The sequence below is a fragment of the Macaca fascicularis genome, chromosome 11 (genome assembly GCF_037993035.2).
Source record: "Macaca fascicularis isolate 582-1 chromosome 11, T2T-MFA8v1.1".
In the NCBI taxonomy this organism is placed as follows: Eukaryota; Metazoa; Chordata; class Mammalia; order Primates; family Cercopithecidae; genus Macaca; species Macaca fascicularis.
Window position 1 is genome coordinate 124924321 of NC_088385.1, and position 23388 is coordinate 124947708.

General features: G+C 44.2%; 1 protein-coding gene across 3 annotated transcripts in view; it reads right to left on the reverse strand.

Annotated features, from left to right (window-relative positions):
- Positions 1-23149, reverse strand: part of KSR2 (kinase suppressor of ras 2) — a 506936-nt gene extending 483787 nt beyond the window's left edge. For all 3 annotated transcript variants that reach the window (XM_005572358.5, XM_005572357.5, XM_015431615.3), the window contains exon 1: positions 22245-23149. In XM_005572358.5, the coding sequence (XP_005572415.1) occupies positions 22245-22424 (180 nt within the window). In that variant the 5' untranslated portion in view covers positions 22425-23149. The remainder of the gene's footprint in view (positions 1-22244) is intronic.
- Between the last annotated feature and the right edge of the window lie 239 nt (positions 23150-23388).

The window sequence follows — 23388 nt, forward strand, 5'->3', positions numbered from 1 at the left end:
ATCAATAACAAAAATATAATAAAATATATCCAAACACTTAGAGATTAAACAAGAGTTCAAAAGAAAACATGCATCAAAGAAGAAGCCTCAGAAGAAATCAGAAAATATTATGAACTGAAAAACAATGAAAATATATCAAAATTTGTGGGAAACAGTTAAAGTAGTTCTTAGAGGAAAATTCATGGCAATAAATAGTTACATCAGAAGAGAGTTCTCAAGTCAACTAGTTCTCAGGTCTTATCTATTAATAAGTATCTGCCTCAACAAAATGGGAAGAAAAGGGTAAAATAAACCTATAGTAAGCAGAAGAAAGAAAAAATAATAAGAATGAAAATCAACAAAATTGAAGACAGGAAAACATTAGAGAAAATAAATGACGCCAAAAACTGGTCCTTTGAAAAGTTGAATTAAAATTATAAACTTCCAGCCAGATTAACAAAGGAAAAAAGAGAAAAAAAGACATATTACCAACATCAAGAATGAAAAGAGGAGTATCACCATAGAGCCCATAACATTAAAAGGATAGTAAGAGAATACTGGGAACAACTCTATGCATGTAAATTCAACAATTTCAATAAGAAGTACCGATTCCTTAAAAGCCACAAACTACTAAAATTCACCAAGAATAAATACACTACATGAATAATCCTAAAAACATTAAAGAAATTGAATTTGTAGTTAAAAGCTTTCCACAAACACAAAAAAGTTACTTAGGCCCAGTATTATCCTGATTCTTAAACTAAACAAAGGCAGTATAAAAAAGGAAAACCACAGATCAATATCCCTCATGAATACAGACAAAAAAATATGTTCCGCAAAATACTAACAAATCAAATCTTAACAGTATATTAAAATAATATACCATGACCAAGTGGAGTTTATCCCAGGAATGCAAGGCTGGTTCAAATATTTTAAATCAAACATATTAAAAGTCTACAGAAGATAAATCATATTAATAGTTTAAAGAATGGGCCAGGTGCGGCGGCTCACACCTACAATCCCAGCAATTTGGGAGGCCGAGGCAGATGGATTACTTGAGGCTAGGAGTTCAAGACCAGCCTGGCCAACATAGTGAAACCCTGTCTATCTCCACTAAAAATACAAAAAAGATAGCTGGGTGTGGCGGTGCATGCCTGTAATCCCAGCTACTCAGGAGGCTGAGGCAAGAGAATCGCTCAAACCCAGGAGGTGGAGGTTGCAGTAAGCCCAGATCACGCCACTGTATACCAGCCTGGGTGACAGAGCTAGACTCTGAAGAAAGAAAAAAAGAAAAAGAAAAAGAAAAGAAAGAAAAGAGGAGAGGAGGGGAGGGGAGGGAAGAGGAGGGGAGGGGAGGGGAGGACCAGACCACATGACCATACCAATTGATATGGACAAAGCATTTGACAAAATTCAGTATCTATTCATTATGGAAAACTCTCAAGGACCCAAGAATAGAAAGAAGCTTCTTAACCTTATAGAGAAAAGAGCATGTACCCAAATAAACAAACAAAAAACAAAAAAACCAAACCTAACATCATTCTTAATGGTGGAAAATTTGAACACTTTCCCCTTAAGACTGAGAACAAGGCAAGGATATCTACTCCCACTATTCCCATCCAACATTATAATGGAAATCCTGGCTAGTAAAATAAAAAATAAAAAAAAACATAAAATTTTTAAAAAATCAATTATCCTTATTATCAGACAACACGATTATCTATGTAGAAAAATTCATTAAATCCAGGGGAGAACAGTTCCTAGTACTTATAAGTGTGTTTATCAAGGTCACAGGATACAAGGTCAAAACAAAAATCAATTATATTTTAATACTAAAAATAATTGGAAATCAAAATTTTTAAAGTAAATACATTTACATATATCAAACACTTGGGTATAAGTCTAACCAAACATGTTAAGGATCTATATGCTGAAAACTATAAAATGCTGATAAAAGAAAGAAAAGAAGACTTAAATAAATGGAGAGACATACCATGTTCACAGATTGGAAGACTTATATAGTTAAGATGTCGCGCCCACGCCTGTAATCCCAGCACTTTGGGAGGCCGAGGCGGGCGGATCACAAGGTCAGGAGATCGAGACCACGGTGAAACCCCATCTCTACTAAAAATACAAAAAATTAGCCGGGCGCGGTTGTGGGTGCCTGTAGTCCCAGCTACTCGGGAGGCTGAGGCAGGAGAATGGCGTGAACCCGGGAGGCGGAGCTTGCAGTGAGCCGAGATCGCGCCACTGCACTCCAGCCTGGGCGACAGAGCGAGACTCCGTCTCAAAAAAAAAAAAAAAAAAAAAAAAAAAAAGATGTCAATTCTCCCTGAATTGAGGTACAGGTTTAATGCAATTGCAATAAAAATCAGATTTTTATTGTAGATATAGATAGACAAGCTTACCTAAAATTTATATAAAAATACAAAAGAACTAAATAGCTAAAACAATTTTTGAAAAAGAATAATAAAGGTGGAACTCACACTATTCAATTTTTTTCATCCCTTACCTAGATTTGACTGATCAATTTTAATAATTACAAAAGGCCAGACACAGTGGCTCACGCCTGCAATCCCAGCACTTTGGGAGGCTGATGCAGGTGGATCACCTGAGGTGAGGAGTTTAAGATCAGCCTGGCCAACATGGTGAAACCCCATCTGTACTAAAAATACAAAAAAAAAAAAAAGAATTACTATAAAGCTACAGTTATCACAAAAATGTGATATTGACAAAGAAATAGACACATAGATCAGTGAGACAGGACAGAGTCCAGAAATAGATACAAATATAGACAATTATTTTCTTACAAAGGTGTAAAGGCAATTTAGTGGAGACAGAAATCAGCTTTACAATGAATGGTGTTGAAAAAAATTGTACATACAAAAGCACACACACAAAAAAATGAACCTCAATTTAAACCTCACACTATATACCAAAATGTATTAGGTTGGTGCAAAAGTAATTGGAGTTTTTGCCATTTTAAAAGTAATGACAAAGACTGGGCGCGGTGGCTCACACCTGTAATCCCAGCACTTGGGAGGCCAAGGCAGGCAGATCACAAGGTCAGAAGTTTGAGACCAGCCTGGCCAGCATGGTGAAACCTCGTCTCTACTAAAAATACAAAACATTAGCCAGGCATGGTGGCGAGCGCCTGCAATCCCAGCTACTCAGGAGGCTGAGGCACAAGAATTGCTAGAACCCAGGAGGTGGAGGTTGCGGTAAGCTGAGATCGCGCCACTACACTCCCACTTGGGTGACAGAGCGAGACTCCAGCCCAAAACATATATATATATTATATATAAATATATATTATATATATAAGTTTAAATATAAAATATATAATACATAAATATATAATTACTTTTATATATAAAAAGTACTTTTTATATATAAGTACTTTTTATATATAAAAGTACTTTTACACCAACCTAATACACAAAATGAATCATAGATTGTAAATTGTAAAAAAATTAAAATTTTATGAGCAAATAAATTTAAAAGTGATAAATTGGACTTTATTATATTTTACGTTTTGCTCTGCAAACAGCACTGTTAAGAGGGGAGAAAAAACAACCTTCAGAATGGGAGAAAATATTTGCAACTCACATATCTCACAAAGGATTGTATCCAGGACACATAAATAATTCTCAACATTCAATGGTAAGAAAATAAATAATACAATTTTGTCTCATGGGCAAGGGAATTCTCAAAAAGACAAAGCTTATGGTAATGCAGAATCGATCAGTGGTTGCCAGGGGTTAAGAGTAGAAGTATATTGGGGAAGCATGAAAGAAATTGTGTGGGTAAAAGAACTACTCTGTATCCTAAATTGTGGCAGTAGTTACACAAATATATCCAGTAATTAAAGCTCACAGGACTGTACACCCAAAAATAAGTCAAAAATAAAAAAGTACATGATGTATGATTTCATTTATATACAGTTTTTTGCCTAAGAACAGGAAAAATTAATCTATGGTGGAAAAAGAATCAGAAAATTGGTTGATTTGAAGGTAGAGGGAGAATTAGCTACATAATGGTAAATGTTCTATATCTTGATGGAGGTTTAGGTTACAGTGGTGTATCCTTTTGCCAAAACTCAGTGAGTATATGCTTAAGATCTGTATGTTTCATTGTTTGTCCATTTTACATCAAAAGAATGAATACTGAACTCTAATTAATGATAAATATACAGACATATACAGACAGAAATGCACTGATGTCTGCTAGCTATTTATTTATTTATTTATTTATTTACTTACTTACTTACTTACTTACTTACTGAGATGGAGTCTCGTTCTGTTGCCCAGGCTGGAGTGCAGTGGGGAGATATCGGCTCACTGCAACCTCCGCCTCCTGGGCTCAAGAGATTCTCCTGCCTCAGCCTCATGAGTAGCTGGAATTACAGGCGCACACCACCATGCCCAGGAAATTTTTTGAATTTTAGGAGAGGCAGGGTTTCACCGTGTTGCCCAAGGTGGTCTCGAACTCCTGAGCTCAGGCAATCCGCCCGCCTTGGCCTTCCAGAATTCTGGGATTACAGGCATGAGCCACAGCGCCCGGCCTGCAGTTTACTTTTAATACATCAAATAAGATAGATTCATGGACAGAGGGATGGATAGATGAATAGATATGTAATAAAGCAAAGAGAGCAAAATGTTAATGGTACCAGGTGGCAGATGCTCACTGTAAAGTACCTTCAACCGCTGTATGTTTGAAATTTTACATAAACGTTGAGGCCAAGCACAGTGGCTCACGCCTGTAATCCTAGACTTTGGGAGGCTGAGGCAAGTGGATCGCTTGAACCCAGAAGCTGGAGACCAGCCTGGTCAACATAGCAAAACTCGTCTCCACAAAACATACAAACAAAAAAAATTAGCCGGGGGTGGCGGTGTGCACCTATAGTCCCAGCAACCTTGGAAGGTTGAGATGGGAGGATCATTCGAGCCTGGGAGGCAGAGGCTGCAGTGAGCCAAAGTCACACCACTGCATCCTAGCCTGGGTGACAGAGCAAGACTCTGTAAAAATAATAATAATAATAATAATAATAATAATAATAATAATAAAGAAAAAAAGTAAATATATATTGGGGAAAAACAAAAGTATTTAGCATTCACTTCTATTCTCCCGGTACAAGCTATTAGGTAAGCGTGAGAGTAATTAAGGAAGGTCCTGCCCACCAGCGGTTCTTCTTGTTTATTTATTTATTTATTGAGACGGAGTCTCACTCTATTGCTCAGGCTGGAGTGCAGTGGTGTGATCTCGGCTCACTGCAAGCTCCACCTTCCCAGTTCACACCAGTCTCCTGCCTCAGCCTCCCCAGTAGCTGGGACTACAGGCGCCCACCACCACACCCGGCTAATTTTTTGTATTTTTAGTAGAGATGGGGTTTCACCATGTTAGCCAGGATGGTCTCAATCTCCTGACCTCGTGATCCACCTGCCTCGGCCTCCCAAAGTGCTGGGATTACAGGCGTGAGCCACCGCGCCCGGCCACAACCAGTGCTTCTTCTAAGAGGGCTTTCTTTGGAGCTGGTGGTAGAAACTCATTCTTGCAGCTTAGGTTTTAAGCATATTTCTTTTTGAGTTTATCACAAAACACTGCTTCTCCAAGTCAGATAAAGATAAAACAAAAACGGTGGCATCTAAACTTGCTTTGCCTCCTGATAAAAACAACATCCCTAAATACCCACTTAACAAGTTCTTTTATACCTATTGGCTTCAGTGCTCAAGTCCAAGCCACCAATCCTGAACAAGGATCACCCCAGTGCCTTTGTGGGTGGGCACACAGAGAAACACTCATGACTATTTCTGATTAGTGTGATACTCTGGGTAGGGGAGGTGGACAGACAAAGGGAAATTCACCATTTCAACAACTCCAGACCCGCCCCCCAGATGGATAAGAATGGAACTCACACAGAGCAGGGGAGAGCAGGGGGATGCTGGCTGCGAAGTTTGGATCAGAGACTCATCAGAGGTCTTTGGGAGTGGCCATCTCTTGTCTCTACCTGGTAGGTTCCAGATCTAGTCTTCTTAAGACTATTTCCTCAACTAAAGGAGGGACTGGCCTCATTCCCTGTTCTCCAGAGAGCAAAATCAAAGGAAGGAGGTTCCCAGGGAGTGAATCCAACTCAACAGAAGGAGGACAATTGTAACCATCACAAGGAGATCAAAAGGCTGCCTTGTCATTCTGCTAAGTGAAATAAGGCAGACAGAGAAAGACAAATACAGTCTGATTTTGTATGTGGAATCTAAAAGAGTCAAACCCATAGAAATAGAGAAGAATGGTGCCTGCCAGGAGCTGGAGGAGAAAATGGGGGAAATATTGGTCAAAGGATACAACCTTTCTGTTATGAGATGAATAAATTCTGGGGATCTAACATGCAACGTGGTGACTAGAGTTAATAATACTATACCGCATACTTAAAATTTGCTGAGGGTAGATCTTAAATGTTCTCATCACACACACACATACACACACATACACACACACACACAGCAACTGAGGGGATGAATGTGTTAACTAACTTGACTGTGTGATCATTCCATGATAGATATCAAATCACCATATTGTACACCTTAAATACATGCACTTTGTTACGTATGCTTCAGAAAAGCTGAAAAAAATTTAATTTAAAAAATTGTTAGGGCTGGGAATGGTGGCTCATGCCTGCAATCCCAGCACTTTGGGAAGCCGAGGTGGGCGGATCACCTGAGGCCAAGAGTTCAAGACCAGCCTGACCAACATGGTGAAACCCCATCTCTACTAAAAATACAAAAATTAGCCTGGTGTGGTGGCGGGCGCCTGGAATCCCAGCTACTTGGGAAGGTGAGGCAGGAGAATCGCTTGAACCTAGGAGGTGGAGGCTACAATGAGCCAAGATTGCCCCATCACACACTCCAGCCTGGGCAATAACAAGACTCCGTTTCAAAAAAAAAAAAAAAACCTTTGGCCGTGCACAGCGGCTCACACCTGTAATCCCAGTACTTTGGGAGCTGGAGGCAGGAGGATCACCTGAGCTCAAGAGTTCGAGACCAGCCTGGCCAACATGGTGAAACCCCACCTCTACTAAAAATACAAAAATTAGCCAGTCATGGTGGCGCACGCCTGTGATTCCAGCTACTTAGGAGGCTGAGGCAGGAGAATCGCTTGAACCTGGGAGGCAGAGGTCGCTGTGAGCCGAGATTGCACCACTGCACTCCAGCCTGGGCAATGGAGTGAGACTCCATCTCAAAAAAAAAAAAAAAAAAAAAAAAAAAAAAACTTTTAAAGGCTGCCTTGTGAAAGGACTTGAGCAAACATTTCTCCAAAGAAGGTATACAAATGGCCAACAGGCACACGAAAAGATGTTCAACATCATTAGTCATTAGGGAAACACAAATCAAATGCACAATGAGATACTACTTCATACCCACCAGGAAGGCTATAATTTTAAAAATGAAAAATAACAAAAGTCATGAAGGATGTAGAGGAATTACTGGATTGCTGGTAGGAATGTAAAAGGATTGCAGCCACTGTGGCAAACATTACGGTGGTTCCTCAAAAAATTAAGAATAGCATTACCGTATAACCCCATGATTCCGCCCCTGGGTACACACCAAAAAGAATTGAAAACATGAACTCAAACAGATACTCGTATATCAGTATTGTAGCAGCATTACTTACAATAACCAAAAGGTGAATATAACCTAAAAAATGTTCAACTTGACAGATGAATATATAAAATGCCAACTATGCATACAATGGACCATTATTTAGCCATAAAAATGAATGAAGTGCTGATACATGATGAACCTTGAAATTGTATGCTAAGTGAGACACAAAATAACAAATACCATATGATTCTACTTACATGAGGTACCTAGAGTATTAAGTTCATAGAGAAAGTAAGATGACAGTTACCATGTACTAGGCCAGAGAATGCGAGTACACGGGAGTTACTGCTTAATGGATACAGAATTTCTGTTTGAAACAATAAAAAACCTTTCAGAAGTTGATAGTGGTGATGGTTATACAACATTGTAAGTGTACTTAAGGCCACTGAATTGTACACTTAAAAACAGTTGAAATGGGTGGGGCACAGTGACTCATGCATGTAATTCTCAATGCTGCTTTGGGGATGAGGTGGGAAAATCACCTGAGCCTAGGAGTTTGAGACTGGCATGGGCTAGATGGCAAGACCCAGCCTCTACAAAAAATATTTAAAAATTAACTAGGCATGGTGGCATACACCTGTAGTCCCAGCTACTCAGGAGGTTGAGGCAGGACAATCACCTGAATGCCGAAGTTTAAGGCTCCAGCAAGCTGTGATCACGCCACTGCACTCCAGCCTGAGCAACAGAGCAAGACCCTGTCTCAAAAAAAAAAAAAAAAAAAAAGTTAAAATGGTAAATTTTATGTATATTTTCCATAACAAAAAATTGATTTTAAAAAATCATTTAGGGTGAGCCTGATGAGGTAGCACTCACCCTAAATCTGGACACTGGGCAAAGATGGGGCTGGACAACCTCTGAAGGTTCCCCCTACCTTTACAGGATGTGCTTTTCAGATGCTCAGACATCAGAGTTTTTAACTCTTCACCATGCAAGCTTAAGACAAGTACAGAAGTTGCAAGGCCCAACTCCATACTTCGTTATCCAACTTAGAGTTAGGATGAGCATGCGGTTTAAAGACTAAGGCCTGCTAGCCACTGATGGGAGGTGCGTCATCTGTGGGCAAATTCAGAGATCCAGATGGAATGTCAGGAATCTTGTTCCTTCTGTCACCTGCAGCCTAGTGGGTGTGCCACTATGCTATAAAGGCCTTCTATGGGTTTCTTCTTCTCACACACTGGGGGCTTAGCTAACATTTACTGAATAAATGAATGATACTGCAAGGACGGTATCTCCCCAGATGGCAATGCAGAGCTCAGCACCACACAGGGCTGAAGCACCCTCAGCTCCCTCCTGCAAATCTACAGCGGGGATGATCATCAAAAATTCCAAAATCAAGACTTATTAAGAATTTGCAGCCAGGCACAGTGGCTCACATCTATAATCCCAGCACTTTGGGAGGCCAAGGCAGGTTGATCACTTGAGGTCAGGAGTTCGAGACCAGCCTGGCTAACATGGTGAAACCCCATCTCTACTAAAAATACAAAGAATTAGCTGGGTGTGGTAGCATGCGCTTGCAATCCCAGCTACTGGGGAGGCTGCTACAGGAGAATCGCTTGAACCCAGTACATGGAGGTTGCAGTGAGCTGAGATTGCACCACTGCACTCCAGCCTGGGCAAGAGAGCGAGACCCTGTCTCAAGAAAAAAAAAAAATTGCCATGTGACAGGCACTCGGCTCTACCCAGCTCCTGAATGCGTGATTCCATTTAATCACATAACAACCTCATGTAAAATGATCATTTTGTTTCATTTGAGGCAGGATCTCATTCTGTTGCCCAGGATGGAATGCACTGGCATGATCATGGCTCACTGCAGCCTCAATCTCCCTGGGCTCAAGCGATCCTCCCACCTCAGCCTCCCAGGTAGCTGGGACTACAGGCTTGCACCACCACACTCGGCTAATTTTTTTATTTTTTGTAGAGACGCTATCTCCCTATGTTTCTCAGTCTGATCTCAAACTCCTGAGTTCAAGCAATCTTCCTGCTTTGGCCTCCTAAAGTGCTGGGATTACTGGTGTGAGCCACAATCCTGATTTTATAAACAAGGAAACTGAGGCTTGGAAAGGAGAGATCATTTGGCACAGGGTTACTTAGCTAGTTAAGTCCTGAACCAAACTGGAACCCAAACAATCTCACCTCAGAGCTCAAGCCCTCCTAACTGCTAGTCTATATTGCTTAAAGCACCCATTTGAATTTGCAGGGAGTCAAGTTATTATTTCTGAGTCTTGATCTCACTTTTCTGGTTCAGGAAAATCAAACACATCCATCTTTGGAATGCATCCACTGCTTTCATCAATGGCTGCCTGGTAACTCTCGGGGGATCAGATTTTCAGTCCTCATCAAGACCAAGATTTCTATTATGGCAAAACAGAGAAATCGCTTCAGTGCTCAAAAACAGCTCTGTTCCACAGCAATATACAGTGAGCCACTCTTGTAATTTAACATTTTCTAGTAGCCTCCGGGGAAAAGAAAAGGAAAGCGCATACAGGTGAAATTAATTTTAATATATTTTATTTAACCCAGTATATCTAAAATACTATCATTTTAATATGTTAGTATAAATATTATCAAGGCTGGGCATGGTGGGTGATGCCTGTAATCGCAGAACTCTGGGAGGCCAAGGCCGGAGGGCTGCTTGAGCCCAGGAGTTCGAGACCAGACTGGGCAACATAGCAAGACCCTCATCTCTACAAAAAATTAAAAATAAGCCAGGTGTGGTAGCATGTACCTGTAGTCCCAGTCGCTTGGGAGGCTGAGGTGGGAGGATTGCTTGAGCTCAGGTGGCCAAGGGTGCAGTGAGCCGTGATTGCACCCCTGCACTCCAGCCTGGGTGACAGAGCGAGACTTTGTCTTGCTAAAAAATTTCTTTTTTTAAAAAGAGAAAAGAGAAATTATCAATGCAATATTTTACTTTTTTTTCCTTCATACTAAGAGTTTGGGCTGGGGGGGTGGCTCATGCCTGTAATCCCAGCACTTTGGGAGGCGAAGGCAGGAGGATCACATGAGCTTGGGAGTTCAAGGCCAGCCTGGGCAGCACAGTGAGACCCCATCTCTTTTAAAACATACATTTAATTTAAAAAAAAAGCATTTGGAATCTGGTGTGTATTTGACACTAACAGCACATTTCAACTAGGACTCACCGTCTTTCCATTGGTCAATGGCCACATGTAGCAAGTGGCTACTACACTGGACAGCTCAGGTCTAAAATATCTCCCTCTCTTTATCTCATCCTCCCATCTCTATGAATGCCCTACTTTGTTTCTATCAGTCCTCTGTTTCTCTCAAATAATTGTCATCCACAATAGTCACCAAAGAAAGCATTTTAGCGACAGAGTAAGTATTCCATCATCGTGACTGTCATTAATCCTATGGCTGCCACCTCTAATCACATCATTACCATTAACGTCTACACTTCCCCATTGCCCTCCATTTATCCTCATCTTTCTTTCTTCTCTTCCGGATCATTTCACCTTTGGGGAGTCCACAGGAGAGCAGTAAACCTCCGTCTCTTCCTGTGTCCGCGGCTGCCTTAGTCAGTCAGTTTGGGTCAAATTGGTGACTCTAAACCTCAATAAACCTGCCTGTAAAGGAGCAACCACCACGGTTGTGGTCACGACCCACTGGAAAGACATTCCAAGCATCACAGAAGCCCTGCTGAAGAAAATCATTCTACTTTTTCACTTTCTTCTCCTATTTTTGTCCCTCTTCCCTTCCCATCCTTCAGCTTCTCCATCCTCCTTCCTAGCCGCCATGTGTCTGCTGTCCTCCTCAGCCTCTCAACACCTCCCCTGTCCCCACACCCAGAGCAGCACACGGTGGGCAAGAAGGAAGGCCAGGCCCTATCCCTCTTCCCAAAAGTTGGGACCCCATGGGTAGAAGCCCAGGAAATGATCCATTCTCTGGGGGTGGGAAGACTTCCTAGTTTTCTACCTATTGAAAGGTAATGGATTACAAACTCCCTGCTAGAATCCACTTCCGAAACCCAGAGGGAGGAGTGAACCCTTCAGACGTAACATTTATCGTGCGTTAGAATTGTGAGTTACACACACACACACACACACACACACACACACACACACACCCTTTTATGAACACAAGGCAAAAGGAAAAGGCCAGGTCCTCACAGGCTGATTTTTTTTTTTTTTTTTTTTTTAAAGACCAAGTCTCACTCTGTTGCCCAGACTGGAGGAGTACAGTGACGCAATCTCGGCTCGCTGAAACCTGCACCTCCTGGGTTCAAGTGATTCTCCTGCCTCAGCCTCCCAGTAGCTGGGATTACAGGCGTGTGCCACCACGCCAGCTAATTTTTTTGTATTTTTAGTAGAGATGGGGTTTCGCCATGTTGGCCAAGCTGTTCGTTAACTCCTGACCTCAAGTGATCTGCCTGCCTTGACCTCCCAAAGTCCTGGGATTACAGGCGTGAGCCACTGCATCCAGCCGAGGTTGACCATTTTGTGCAGAAAACCAAGCATTCCCCATTACCCCAGGTACCCAGGCCCTACCCAGTTAAAAACAGTAAAGATCACATTCTGACCTGAGACAAAAGCCTCCTTAACCCTGAGCTCTTAGACATCAAAACACTCACACTCAAAAAATAAAATAAAATATACACCTGTGCTGAGGGTATGGGGAAATGAACCCTTTCCAACACTGCTGGTGAAGGGCAACTTGGCAAAACCTGTGGAAAGTCCTAAACTTTTGCATATCCTTTGATCCAGCAGTTCCATTTCTAGGAGCTGAAAATAAGAATTAGCCACAAGGAATCCACTGTGGCATTGTTATAAAAACATAAAAGTATGAACATAAGCACATGACAATAGAATTTTGGTTAAAGAAATGATGGTGGCTGGGCACGGTGGCTCACACCTGTAATCCCAGCAATTTGGAGGCCTAAGCAGGCAGATCACTTGAGGTGAGGAGTTCAAGACCAGCCTGACCAACATGGTGAAACTCCATCTCTACTAAAAATACAAAAATTAGCTGGGTGTGGTGGCACGTGCCTGTAATCCCAGCTACTCAGGAGGCTGAGGCACAAGAATTGCTTGAGTCCGGGAGACAGAGGTTGCAGTGAGCAGAGATCACACCACTGCACTCCAGCCTGGGCAACAGAGTGAGACTCTGTCTCAAAATAAAATAAAGTGAGAAATGATGGGGCATCCGTGTCATACTATACAGCCATTACAAATAATACTTTATACAGATATACAGAAAAAATAAGAACTAGTGTTGAATAAACCAGTAGAGTGATTATAGTAAACAATAATATATTGTATGTTTCAAAATAGCTAGAAGAGAATAATCTGAATGTTCTCAGTATAAAGAAAAGATAAACATTTAAAGTTACCCAGATTCGATTCTTATACATTATATGAATGTATTTAAATATCACATGTACCCTGAAAATATGTACATTATGTACTAATTAAACAATAATAATACTTTAATAATTTGAAAAATTGGTTCACGGCCTATTAAGTGAACTTCGTATCTCTGGCCTTTCTCAGAGCTCCACGTTCACACATCCAGCTGTCTACCTGACAAATGTAGCATGTCAAACAGAACTTGACTGTCAAACCCAATCTATCCCACTTCCAGTCTTCACATTTCAAACAAGGGGACTCCCATTCTCCTAGCACTTGAACCAAACACCTAGGAATAATCTTTGATTCTTGATTTTCCCTCACCGTCACATCAGATCCATCAGCACCGTCCACATACTTGACCTTCTGAATCCAGCCACCTGCCCCGTCCACCCCAAAACAATCATACCAGTCAAAAGCACAGTCATTGAGGGCTTGGACTCCCACAGTCACTACCAACCTGTCTCCCTGCTCTCATGCCTACCTCCTACAGTCTGTTTACCCGGCAGCAATCAGAAGATCATTTAAAAACATAACCCCTGGTTCAAAGGGCTTCTATCACAGTTAGAACAAAAATCCAAGGCTGGGCATGATGGCTCACACCTGTAATCCCAGCACTTTGGGAGGCTGAGGCATGCGCATCACTTGAGCCCAGGATTTGGAGACCAGCCTGAGCAACATAGGGAGACCCCATCTCTACAAAAAATTTTAAAATGTAGCCAGTCATGGTGATGCACATCTGCAGTCCCAGCTACTCGGGAGGCTGAAGTGGGAGGAAGGACTGAGCCTGGGAGGTCGAGGCTTCAGTGAGCCATGATGGTGCCACTGCACTGCAAACTGGGTGACAGAGTGAGATCCTGTCTCAAAAGAAAAAAAAAAAAAATTCAAGTACCTTAGTGTCTTAGCAAAGCCCCCGATGACCAGCTTCTGTCTCCCACTCTGTCCCTCCTCATCCCTTCCCTGCCCACTCCCTGCATTCCAACCACAGTGGACACCTTGGGATTCCAACAACATGCCAAGCATGTTCCCACCGAAGAAGTTTGCATCTGCTGTTCCCTCTGCCTGGCACACTCTTCCCCCAAATATTTCATGGCTTGCTTCCTGGAGTTAATAAAACCTCCATGAAGGAGCCTTTGCTGATCATCCCATATCTTTCCCTTGCTCTCCTATGCTCTTTTTGTTTTGGTTAATTTTCATGGCTGTGGTATATCGTGACATTGGATTGTTCACTAGCACCCCAGTAAACCACACCTCCTGGAATCCATAGCCACGGTGACTCTGGGCTTATCTATGTAACATGCTCTGGCAAAGAGGGCATTAGCAAAGGTTGCAGAACCGAGGCTTAGGAAGGGCTTGTGCACTGAGGCCTGTCCTCTGGGAATGCCATTGCTGCCACCATGTAAGAAACCCGGGCTATCCTGCCAGAAAAGCCATTGGGGGAGCAGAGAAGTGAGGCACTGCAGCCAACCACCAGCCATGTGAGCAGGGCCATATGGGACTCTCCAGCCACAGTCAGGCCATCAGATGAACACAACCACAAGTGAGTGAGGCAAGACCTGCAGAACTGGCCAGCTGAGTCCATACCTGACTGCAGGCACCTGAGCAAATGATGATTGTTTTAAACTACTAAGTTTTGAGGTGGCTTGTTCTCTAGCAATACATAACTGATATGACAGCTTATCATTAGCTGTGGCAGAGACTACTAGCTATTCAGCAAACACTATTTTCTTTTTCTTTCTTTCTTTTTTTTTTTTTTAAGACAGGTTCTGACTCTGTCACCGAGGCTGGAGTGCAGTGGTACAGTCTCGGCTCACTGCAACCTCCGCCTTCTAGGCTCCAACCATCCTCCCACCTCAGCCTTCCGAGTAGCTGGGACTATAGGCACGTGCCACCACACCTAATTTTTGTATTTTGGTAGATATGGGGCTTCGCCACATTGTCTAGGCTGGTCTCGAACTCCTGGGTTCAAGCAACCGTCCTACCTTGGCATCCCAAAGTGCCAGGATTATAGGCGTGACCCACCACACCAGCCTATTCTCTCTTCTTCCTGAGCTCACAGCTAAACTTCCTTCTCCACCTTCTTTGCAGTGCTGTGACTGAATGCTCGCTAAGGAAATGCAAGCATAAGGGAATGCACTGATGAGGGCAACTTTGGTAAATAAGGCTTTGTCTTCTCTGCACTTTCTCCCCCTTCTAGATGCACCAATGATAATGCTGCAGAGGGGAAGGGGTCTGGAGCATGAGAGAATGGCCCGTCACCTGCCAACCAAGAACACCCTCCTTGGACTGTTTAGCGAACAAGAAAAAGACATTTAGGGGTCTATTTCTTATAGTCTGTCCTAATAAATACACTAACTTAGAAGCTTCTCCAACCAAGATGGGAGTCTATTTCCCCATCCTCTATACCCAGACTGGCCACGGGACTTACATTATCTCACAACTCCAATGGAAGTAACATTCTGCGATTTCCAAATACTAAGACGCCTTGCCACTTTCCCTCTCGCTCTCTAGGAATACTAGAGACCTGTAAGAAACCCAAGCTATCACACCAGCAGGCCGCAGGGAGAGAAAGTCTCAGCTTTCCTATCCTCCCCTTCCTCCAGCTAAATGTGGCCACACGAGTGGAACTCAGGCAACACCAGCAGAACCCTTCCGCCAAGCCCAACCCACAGAATCATGAAAATAATAAATTGTTGTCTTAAGCCCAAAGTTTTCCAAACAAAATTAAGTTTAAAGATCGTGGCCAGGCGCGGTGGCTCAAGCCTGTAATCCCAGCACTTTGGGAGGCCAAGGCGGGCGGATCACAAGGTCAGGAGATCGAGACCATCCTGGCTAATCTGGTGAAACCCCGTCTCTACTAAAAAATACAAAAAACTAGCCAGGCGAGGTGGCGGGCGCCTGTAGTCCCAGCTACTCTGGAGGCTGAGGCAGGAGAATGGCGTGAACCCAGGAGGCGGAGCTTGCAGTGAGCTGAGATCCGGCCACTGCACTCCAGCCTGGGCAACAGAGTGAGACTCCGTCTCAAAAAAAAAAAGATCGTTCATGACACAGCAACAGAAAATTGAGATGGAATATATGAAGAGCAAAAAAACAACAGGAGGCCGGGCGTGGTTATTACACCTGTAATCCCAGCACTTTGGGAGGCCAAGACAAGAGGGTGGCTTGAAGCTAGGAGTTTAAGACCAGCCTGGGCAACAAAGCAGGACACTGTCTCTATAAAACAAATTTTAAATTAGCTGGGTGCAGTGACATATGCCTGTAGTCTCAGCTACCCAGGAGGCTGAGACAGGAGGATCGCTTGAGCCCAGAAGTTCAAGGCTGCAGTGAGCTATGATCGCACCACTGTACTCCAACCTGGGTGACAGAGCAAGACCCTGTCTCTAAAAAACAAAAAGCTACGATACCCTTGCTATACAAGGAGATTCCATACTTGTCCAACCCTAACTCCTAATATTTTTTTCCCCTTACAATTTAACTAAAACAGAATCCAGCTCAGAACTACTTCTACTTGGCTAGTACTCTCCCATTCTAGTGTCACTTGCTCACGTTAGGGTGGTCTCTCTTTCAGAGTTTTTCCCCTCCCATCCGTCCTAGAGTCTAGGGATTAGCAAGCTACAGCCCATGGGCCTAATATGACTCATCACCTGGGTTTGGTTTGGTTTTGTTTTTTGGTGTTTTGTTTTGCTTTTTGTTTTTGAGATGGAGTCTTCCTCTGTCACCCAAGTTGGAGTGCAGTGGCGCAGTCTTGGTTCACTGCAACCTCCATCTCCCGGGTTCAAGTGATTCTCCTGCCTCAGCCTCCCGAGTAGTTGGGATTACAGGCACCTGCTGCCATGCCCCACTAATTTTTGTATATTTAGTAGAGACGGAGTTTTGCCATGTTGGCCAGGCTAGTCTTGAACTCCTGATCTCAAGTGATCCACTCACCTCAGCCTCCCAAAGTGCTGGGATTACAGGCATGAGCCACTGTGACTGGCCACCATCACCTGTTTTTGTAAGGCCCAGAAACTACAGTTTGTACAACTATGAATATAAAAAAAAACAAAAGAAAAATATTCATGACATGCAAAAAGTATATCAATTTCAAGTTTCAGGGTCCATAAATAAAGTTTTATTAGAAAACTGCCTCCCCCCAGGTTGGGCTTGATGGTTCACACCTATAATCCCAGCACTTTGGGAGGCTGAGGTGGGCGGATCACTGGAGGTTGGGAGTTTGAGACCAGCCTGGCCAATAGGCTGGTCTGAAACCCCGTCTCTACTAAAAATACAAAAATTAGCCAGATGTGATGGCGCAGGCCTGTAATCCCAGCTACTCAGGAGGCCAAGACAAGAGAATCGCTTGAACCTGGGACGCAGAGGTTGCAATGAGCCAAGATTACACCTCTGCACTCCAGCGTGAGCAACAGAACGAGACTCTGTCTCGGAAGAAAAAGAAAACTGCCCCACCCATTCATGTATGTACCGCCCATGGTTGCTGCATGCTGCAGCACAGAGTCGGGTAGCTTTGATGAAAATTGCAGGGTTCACAAAGCCTGAACTCTTTACCATCTGTCCCTTTCCAGAAAAAGTTTGCCAGCCCCTGCTGTAGGCTGCCATCCAAGGCAGGTGAATCGCTTGAGCCCAGGAGTTCAAGACCAGCTGGGGCAACATAGCAAAACCTTGTCTCTATTTTTAAAAATGCAAAAACTTAGCCAAGCATGGTGGTGCATACCTGTAATCCCAGCTACTCAAGTGGCTGAGGCAGGAGGATCACTTGAGCCCTGGAGATCAAGGTTGCAGTAAGCCATGATTGCGCCACTGCACTCCAGCCTGAGTTACAGAAGGAGACCCTGCCTCAGAAAAACAAAAAAGCTTATACTTTTCTATTATATTCATTCCAAAAGCTTTGAAGACTTCTATCTCCTTCCGCAAAGGGATGAAACTTTGTTGGTCTGACTCTCTAATCTTTAGTTGGATCCCAGAAGTTAGTGGCCTAAATTCATTTCCTATGACAGGCTACCAGGTACCCTCCATTCTGGGCAAAATGGTCTCTAGGCTGCCCCCATGATGGCATTCAAATACCTTCATCTGGTTCGTTGTCCTTGTCCAGCAAGCTCTCCCCTTTTGCTGCAATCTAAACCCTCCTCATCCTTCACTCCAAATCCCCATCTCCCCAACCAAGAAGGTTTCCCTGCTTTGCCAAATGTTTTCCCAGGTGTATTCTATGGAACAAAAATCCCAAGAGAAATCCTTGGGCGGGGTGGGGTGGCTCACACCTGAACTTTGGGACCTCTAGGCGGGCAGATCACCGGAGGTCAGGAGTTCAAGACCAAACTGGCCAACAAGACAAAAGCCCGTCTCTACTAAAAATACAAAAATTACCTGGGCGTGGTGGTGTGCATCTGTAATCCCAGCTATTTGGGAGGCTGAGGCAGGAGAATCACTGGAACCCAGGAGGCGGAGGCTGTAGTGAGCCGAGATCGCGCCATGCACTCCAGCCTGGGTAACAGAGCAAGACTCCATTCTATCCTCTCTTGGAGGCCTAATACACATAGGTAGCATATTAAAGGCTCTGAGAAGTCCTGCATTAAAGATGCCTGTTTCCCTTTGCTTAGTTCAACTCTTCCCAAACTTATTAACCATAGAATTTGTTTTGTCTACAGAACACTTATTAACTACCAGCATTAAGTACAGTGCCTGGATGTCAGCATTTGTTGAAAGAATGAAAAATGCTAACATCCTAGATTTAGGGTTCTACAGAACATACTTTGGAAATGTTATTCAAGCTCCTCCTCCTGTCTCTCTAATCTGAACTGCTCCCTTCCGTGCCATCTAGTCAACACCATCTAATGCCAATCGTTATCATCATCACAGCTGTCATTCATTAACACCTGCAGCCACTCTGTTCCAGATAGTGCTAGACCCTTGAAAACATTATCTCTTTCGATCCTTATAACCACCCTCTGAAGCAGGGAATATTATTTAATTATTGCTGTTTTGCCAAAAACTTAAAACTATAAATCAGAAAACTTAAATCACTAGCCCAAGATAAAGTAAAAAGAAAAGATAGAATTTACAACTATATCAGTCTGACTCAAAGTTCATGAACTTTCTTTTCCACCAAAATATCTTCTGATAATGTGCCATGGCTGCCATCGCTGGCTGTCCACTTACTTAATATCTACCTGTGCCTCCTTCCACACTAGCAGAGCCCTGATTTTGCATGGAGTGGCAACACGTCATTTCAGGCAATGGATCATGATCCATCTAAGCCGATCGTGGTGGTGTTCCCACTTCCCCACCTCCCGGGCTCCCTTGCAGCTAGGACTCAGTTCTGGCCAAGAAGATATAATCAAATCATCTGCAAGGTGAGGAGGAAGAGATGTCCTGGGGAACCCTTTATTCCTTCACACTCACCAGGTCCTCCTCTTTGCTACCTTGAACCCAGATGTAATTGCTGAAGCTGCAGGAACCATCTTGCAACCACAAGAGAAAAGCCAGGAGAATTCCCAAAGACATCAGCCCTGGTATTACTGACCTACTGAGCCAACCGAAGCAGCTATATGTCTCCAGAATTCTTGTTACATGAAGAGAAACCATTATTTGCCTTACCGCTGTGACTGGGTTTCCCATTTCATGCAGCTGAACAAAAACAGGCCTAATGGGCCCACACGTTGTCCCCCATATTATTTACCACTTGGACTTTATCATTATTTCACATACACATTATTCTGTCATGAAGTATGCGTCCTGAAGGCCAAGTCCACCTTGCGTATTTTTGTGTCTACAGAAGTGTATACATGCTATTAAATGCTGTTCATTATCACCCTTTTCAGGGATCATCTATTCAATTTATTACTTGCATTCGTGTTAGCAAGCAGTGAGTTTTCACCATTAAATAGCCGAAATATCATATCTTTCTCCTAATGGATTAGCATCTCAAAGTGTCCATTTGAAAACATGTGTCAGAAATACCCGGACTGTTTATTACACGCAGATTTCTTGGCCCTCTCGCTAAACCCAGCTAAATTAGAATCTCTAGGGTTAGAGAAGCTGAGAATCTGCATTTTAACAAGCACCCTCATATGGTTCTGATATATAAAAATTAGAAAATTCCGTGCACCCAAATGTTAGGATTGGCTGGACTCGTCTGGACCCTGAGTTACCAGCCCCTCTGCAGGGACCCTCCCTAACCCTACAAATCTGGGAAATAGAAATTGGAATCATTGCTCAAGACCATTCCCTGGGCAAGATGGATGAAAGTGGTTGGCATGCTCTGTAGCATACTGGGACAAGGGAACTGAAAACAGATGCATTTCCTACAACTGCAACTCCCCCATAGCCATCCTACCAGTGCCTCCATCCCCCCAGTTTAAAAGGAAAACCACTATGCAGAAAGAAGGCAATGCCCACTGCGGCACATCACCATCCAGGAAGCTATCAGAGGATGGAGCATGTTTGAAACAGAAAAAAAAAAAAAAGAAAAAGAAAACTTCGAAGAAACTTACACAGGAATACACAAACTAGCATTTGGGACTCCTGACTCAGAAGAACAGAAGAGAGCTCCGATGGCTTTTTGGGGGTTATTTATTGACTGCATGCAGGTCTGAAGAGTCTGCTCTTGGGTAATGTTCAGGCAGAGACAGAAGGCTGGATCCTACACTTTTTCTTCCAACAGCAGAGCTCTGGCCTCACCTGCTCTCCCAAGCTCCAGGAAAGGCAATACCTGTGCCTCCCAACACAATTCCCACTCTCCCGATACACCTTGACATTGATCTTATTTCGTCTCTGAGGATCACATTTCCAGATGACAGGTGCACACAGACATGCATCCTAGGGTAGCAAACAGCATCCTCTCCCCCTCTCTCTCTCTCTCTCTCTCTCTCTCTCTCTCTCTCTCTCTCTCTCTCCTCTTGAAGGGATGACCTCCTGCATGTTGACATCCAGCCAAATTTAAAATCACGGAAGAAAAAGAAAGACCCAAAGTGAATCCAAGAAAAGCACCTATCCAGGCTAGAACAGGGGCAGGAGGGCTACAAGATTCACTAGGGACTGACGAGTTCAGGCCTTGGGAACTCATGTGCCAGAAGCAAGATGAACGTCTCAGTACTGCTCATGCCCACTCCACCACAGGGGGAACCCCTTTTCTCCCAGCCCCACTGCCCCCACCCTTGGTGGATGCCAGCTAATGGAAGTTCCGAAATTTAATCAACCCATGTGTATAGCTGGGTTGGTTTGAGAGAAGGAAGTGAGTTGAACCCTTCAAACATTTTGAACGATGCAGATGTCCAATGATCTCATGAACACCAGGCATTTGGCAGTTCCTAAGGCTCTTTAAACCTTCCTCCTTTGACCAAATGGCCTTCAGAAAAAAACTAATTTCTGCCATCTTCTTTCTGAGTAACTTTGCATCCATCCCTCATCCCATCCCACTCCCCCAAAAAACTGTTTCAAACTCCCCCTCAAGTTCTGCCGGAGAGAATGTTACAAGAAGCCAAGGAGAACTCCTGCTCCCCGACCCCTTTCCTCTTTCCTCGCAGCCCCACTGAGATTCAGGAGTATTCTCCTACACCACCTATGTGTGCTGACTGAGGCATATTTTTTTTTTCCTTTTATACGTTTTAGGCCTGCAACAGCTCACTGCATCAAAACGATTGGATTGGAAATGGGTAGCTCCATAGGGCTTTTTTTTCATGCATCTTGCCTCCTGACATGTATATCACTGATTTAAAAAAAAAAAAAAAAATCTAAGGAGCAAAAGGAGGGCGGGGAAGAAGGCCAAGAGAAGAAGAGGTCTACAATGACAGGCGGCCCCATTCTGCGAGCAAAAACCACCTTTTGACCACCTGCAGAATGCGCAAGGTCACGTGGGTTCTCTGCAGCTCCTTAATGTATTACCCGGCACACAAGCCCCCGTGGCATATAAACAAATCCACAAGCGGAAAAAAGAGAGAACTCCCTCCTCAGCCGGGAAGCGAATGATAACGGTAACAGCCGCAACAATAATAATAAATAAAGAATAACAATTACTACTACTACTACCACCACCCAGCCAAGCGCAGACGACAGCAGCACAGTAAAAGGATATCCAATGCAGGCTGTGCAAGGAGAGAAATCACAGAAAAGCAAACCGTGCCCACCTTGCTTGCCCGCACCATCACCCCCAGCCCCCAATAAACAGAGTCAGAGGGAAAGGGGACCGTGGGGAGAAAGGAGGGGGAAAGAAGGATTGCTTTTTTTTTTTTTTTTTTTTTTTTCTGTAGGCAACACCTACCTCCAGGGTCCGGATTTCTTTTTGTGTGAGGTCGTTGGAGGTAGCACATTTGGTCCTAAGACCTTCCAGGTTGGAGATGCTCAAGTCTATCATGTTTTGGACCAGTTCGCACTGCTGTAAGGCTTTTTGCAAACTCAGAGGCTGCTGCTCCTCGCTTTTCGTCATGTTTTCCTCATCCATCGCTTGCTCTGCAACCCCCTTCCCCTCCTCCTCCTCCCAGAGAGAAAAAAGAGGGGGGGGGAGTAGAGGTAGTCTACCCCTCCGCCTCTCCAACCACTGCGACTTCTCAACAATGTCTCATGAAGAAGAAATCCAACATCTCACACAGGGTTGAGGGGGTGGGAGTGGGAGGAGGGGACAAGAGCCAAAATTTATTATTTTATTTTGGGGTATCAAGCGGACTCCATTAGAATGTCTCCTCTCTGAGTCTCTGGTCCCTGAAAAGGAGAGATGCTGTTTCTCAGAAGCAAACCAGGTGATGTGATGCTGTCTGTATACTTAGGGAGGAGGAGGAGGAGGAAAAAGAGGAGGAGAAGGACGAGAGAGAGGAGGAGGGAGAGGAGGAGGAGGGAGAGGAGGAGAAGGAAAATAGCGCTCACTCTTTACACACCGGCTCCTTGAAGGACAAAATTATATATTTTTGGCTTGCTTGCTTTTATGTCAAAAAAAATCTGGTTTGCCCCCCTCCCAGTTGCAGGGACACGGCATGGTCCACGGTTTGGAAGTGCTTTAGCGCGTTCTCAAGGTGCTGTCTGCATTGCTCCCGCGGCTGCGGCGGCTACTGCGGCTGGCTGCTGTCTCCTCCCCGCGCTGCTGCTGCTGCTGCTGCCGCCGCCAGGCTCCGGGGGTGACGGTTGCTGCAATAGCTCCTGCCTCGCTCCACACCGACATCTTGCCTGTCAATCAAAGGGCGGGGGGGAGCGAGGGAGCGCCGGAGAGGGATGGAGAGCGAGCGAGGGACCTGCAGGGGAGCGGGTTGGTGGAGAGGCGCCGTGCGCGCAGCCGCCCCAGCCGGGCCCCGGCCCCGGCGCGCCAGGGACCCGCCGAAGGAGGCGGAGGAGGAGCGCGCAGGCTCGCGCACCTGGCCGGGGACAGGGCCGGGGGGCGGGATTTCTAGGGGCTGCGGAGCTCGCGTGGCAAAGTG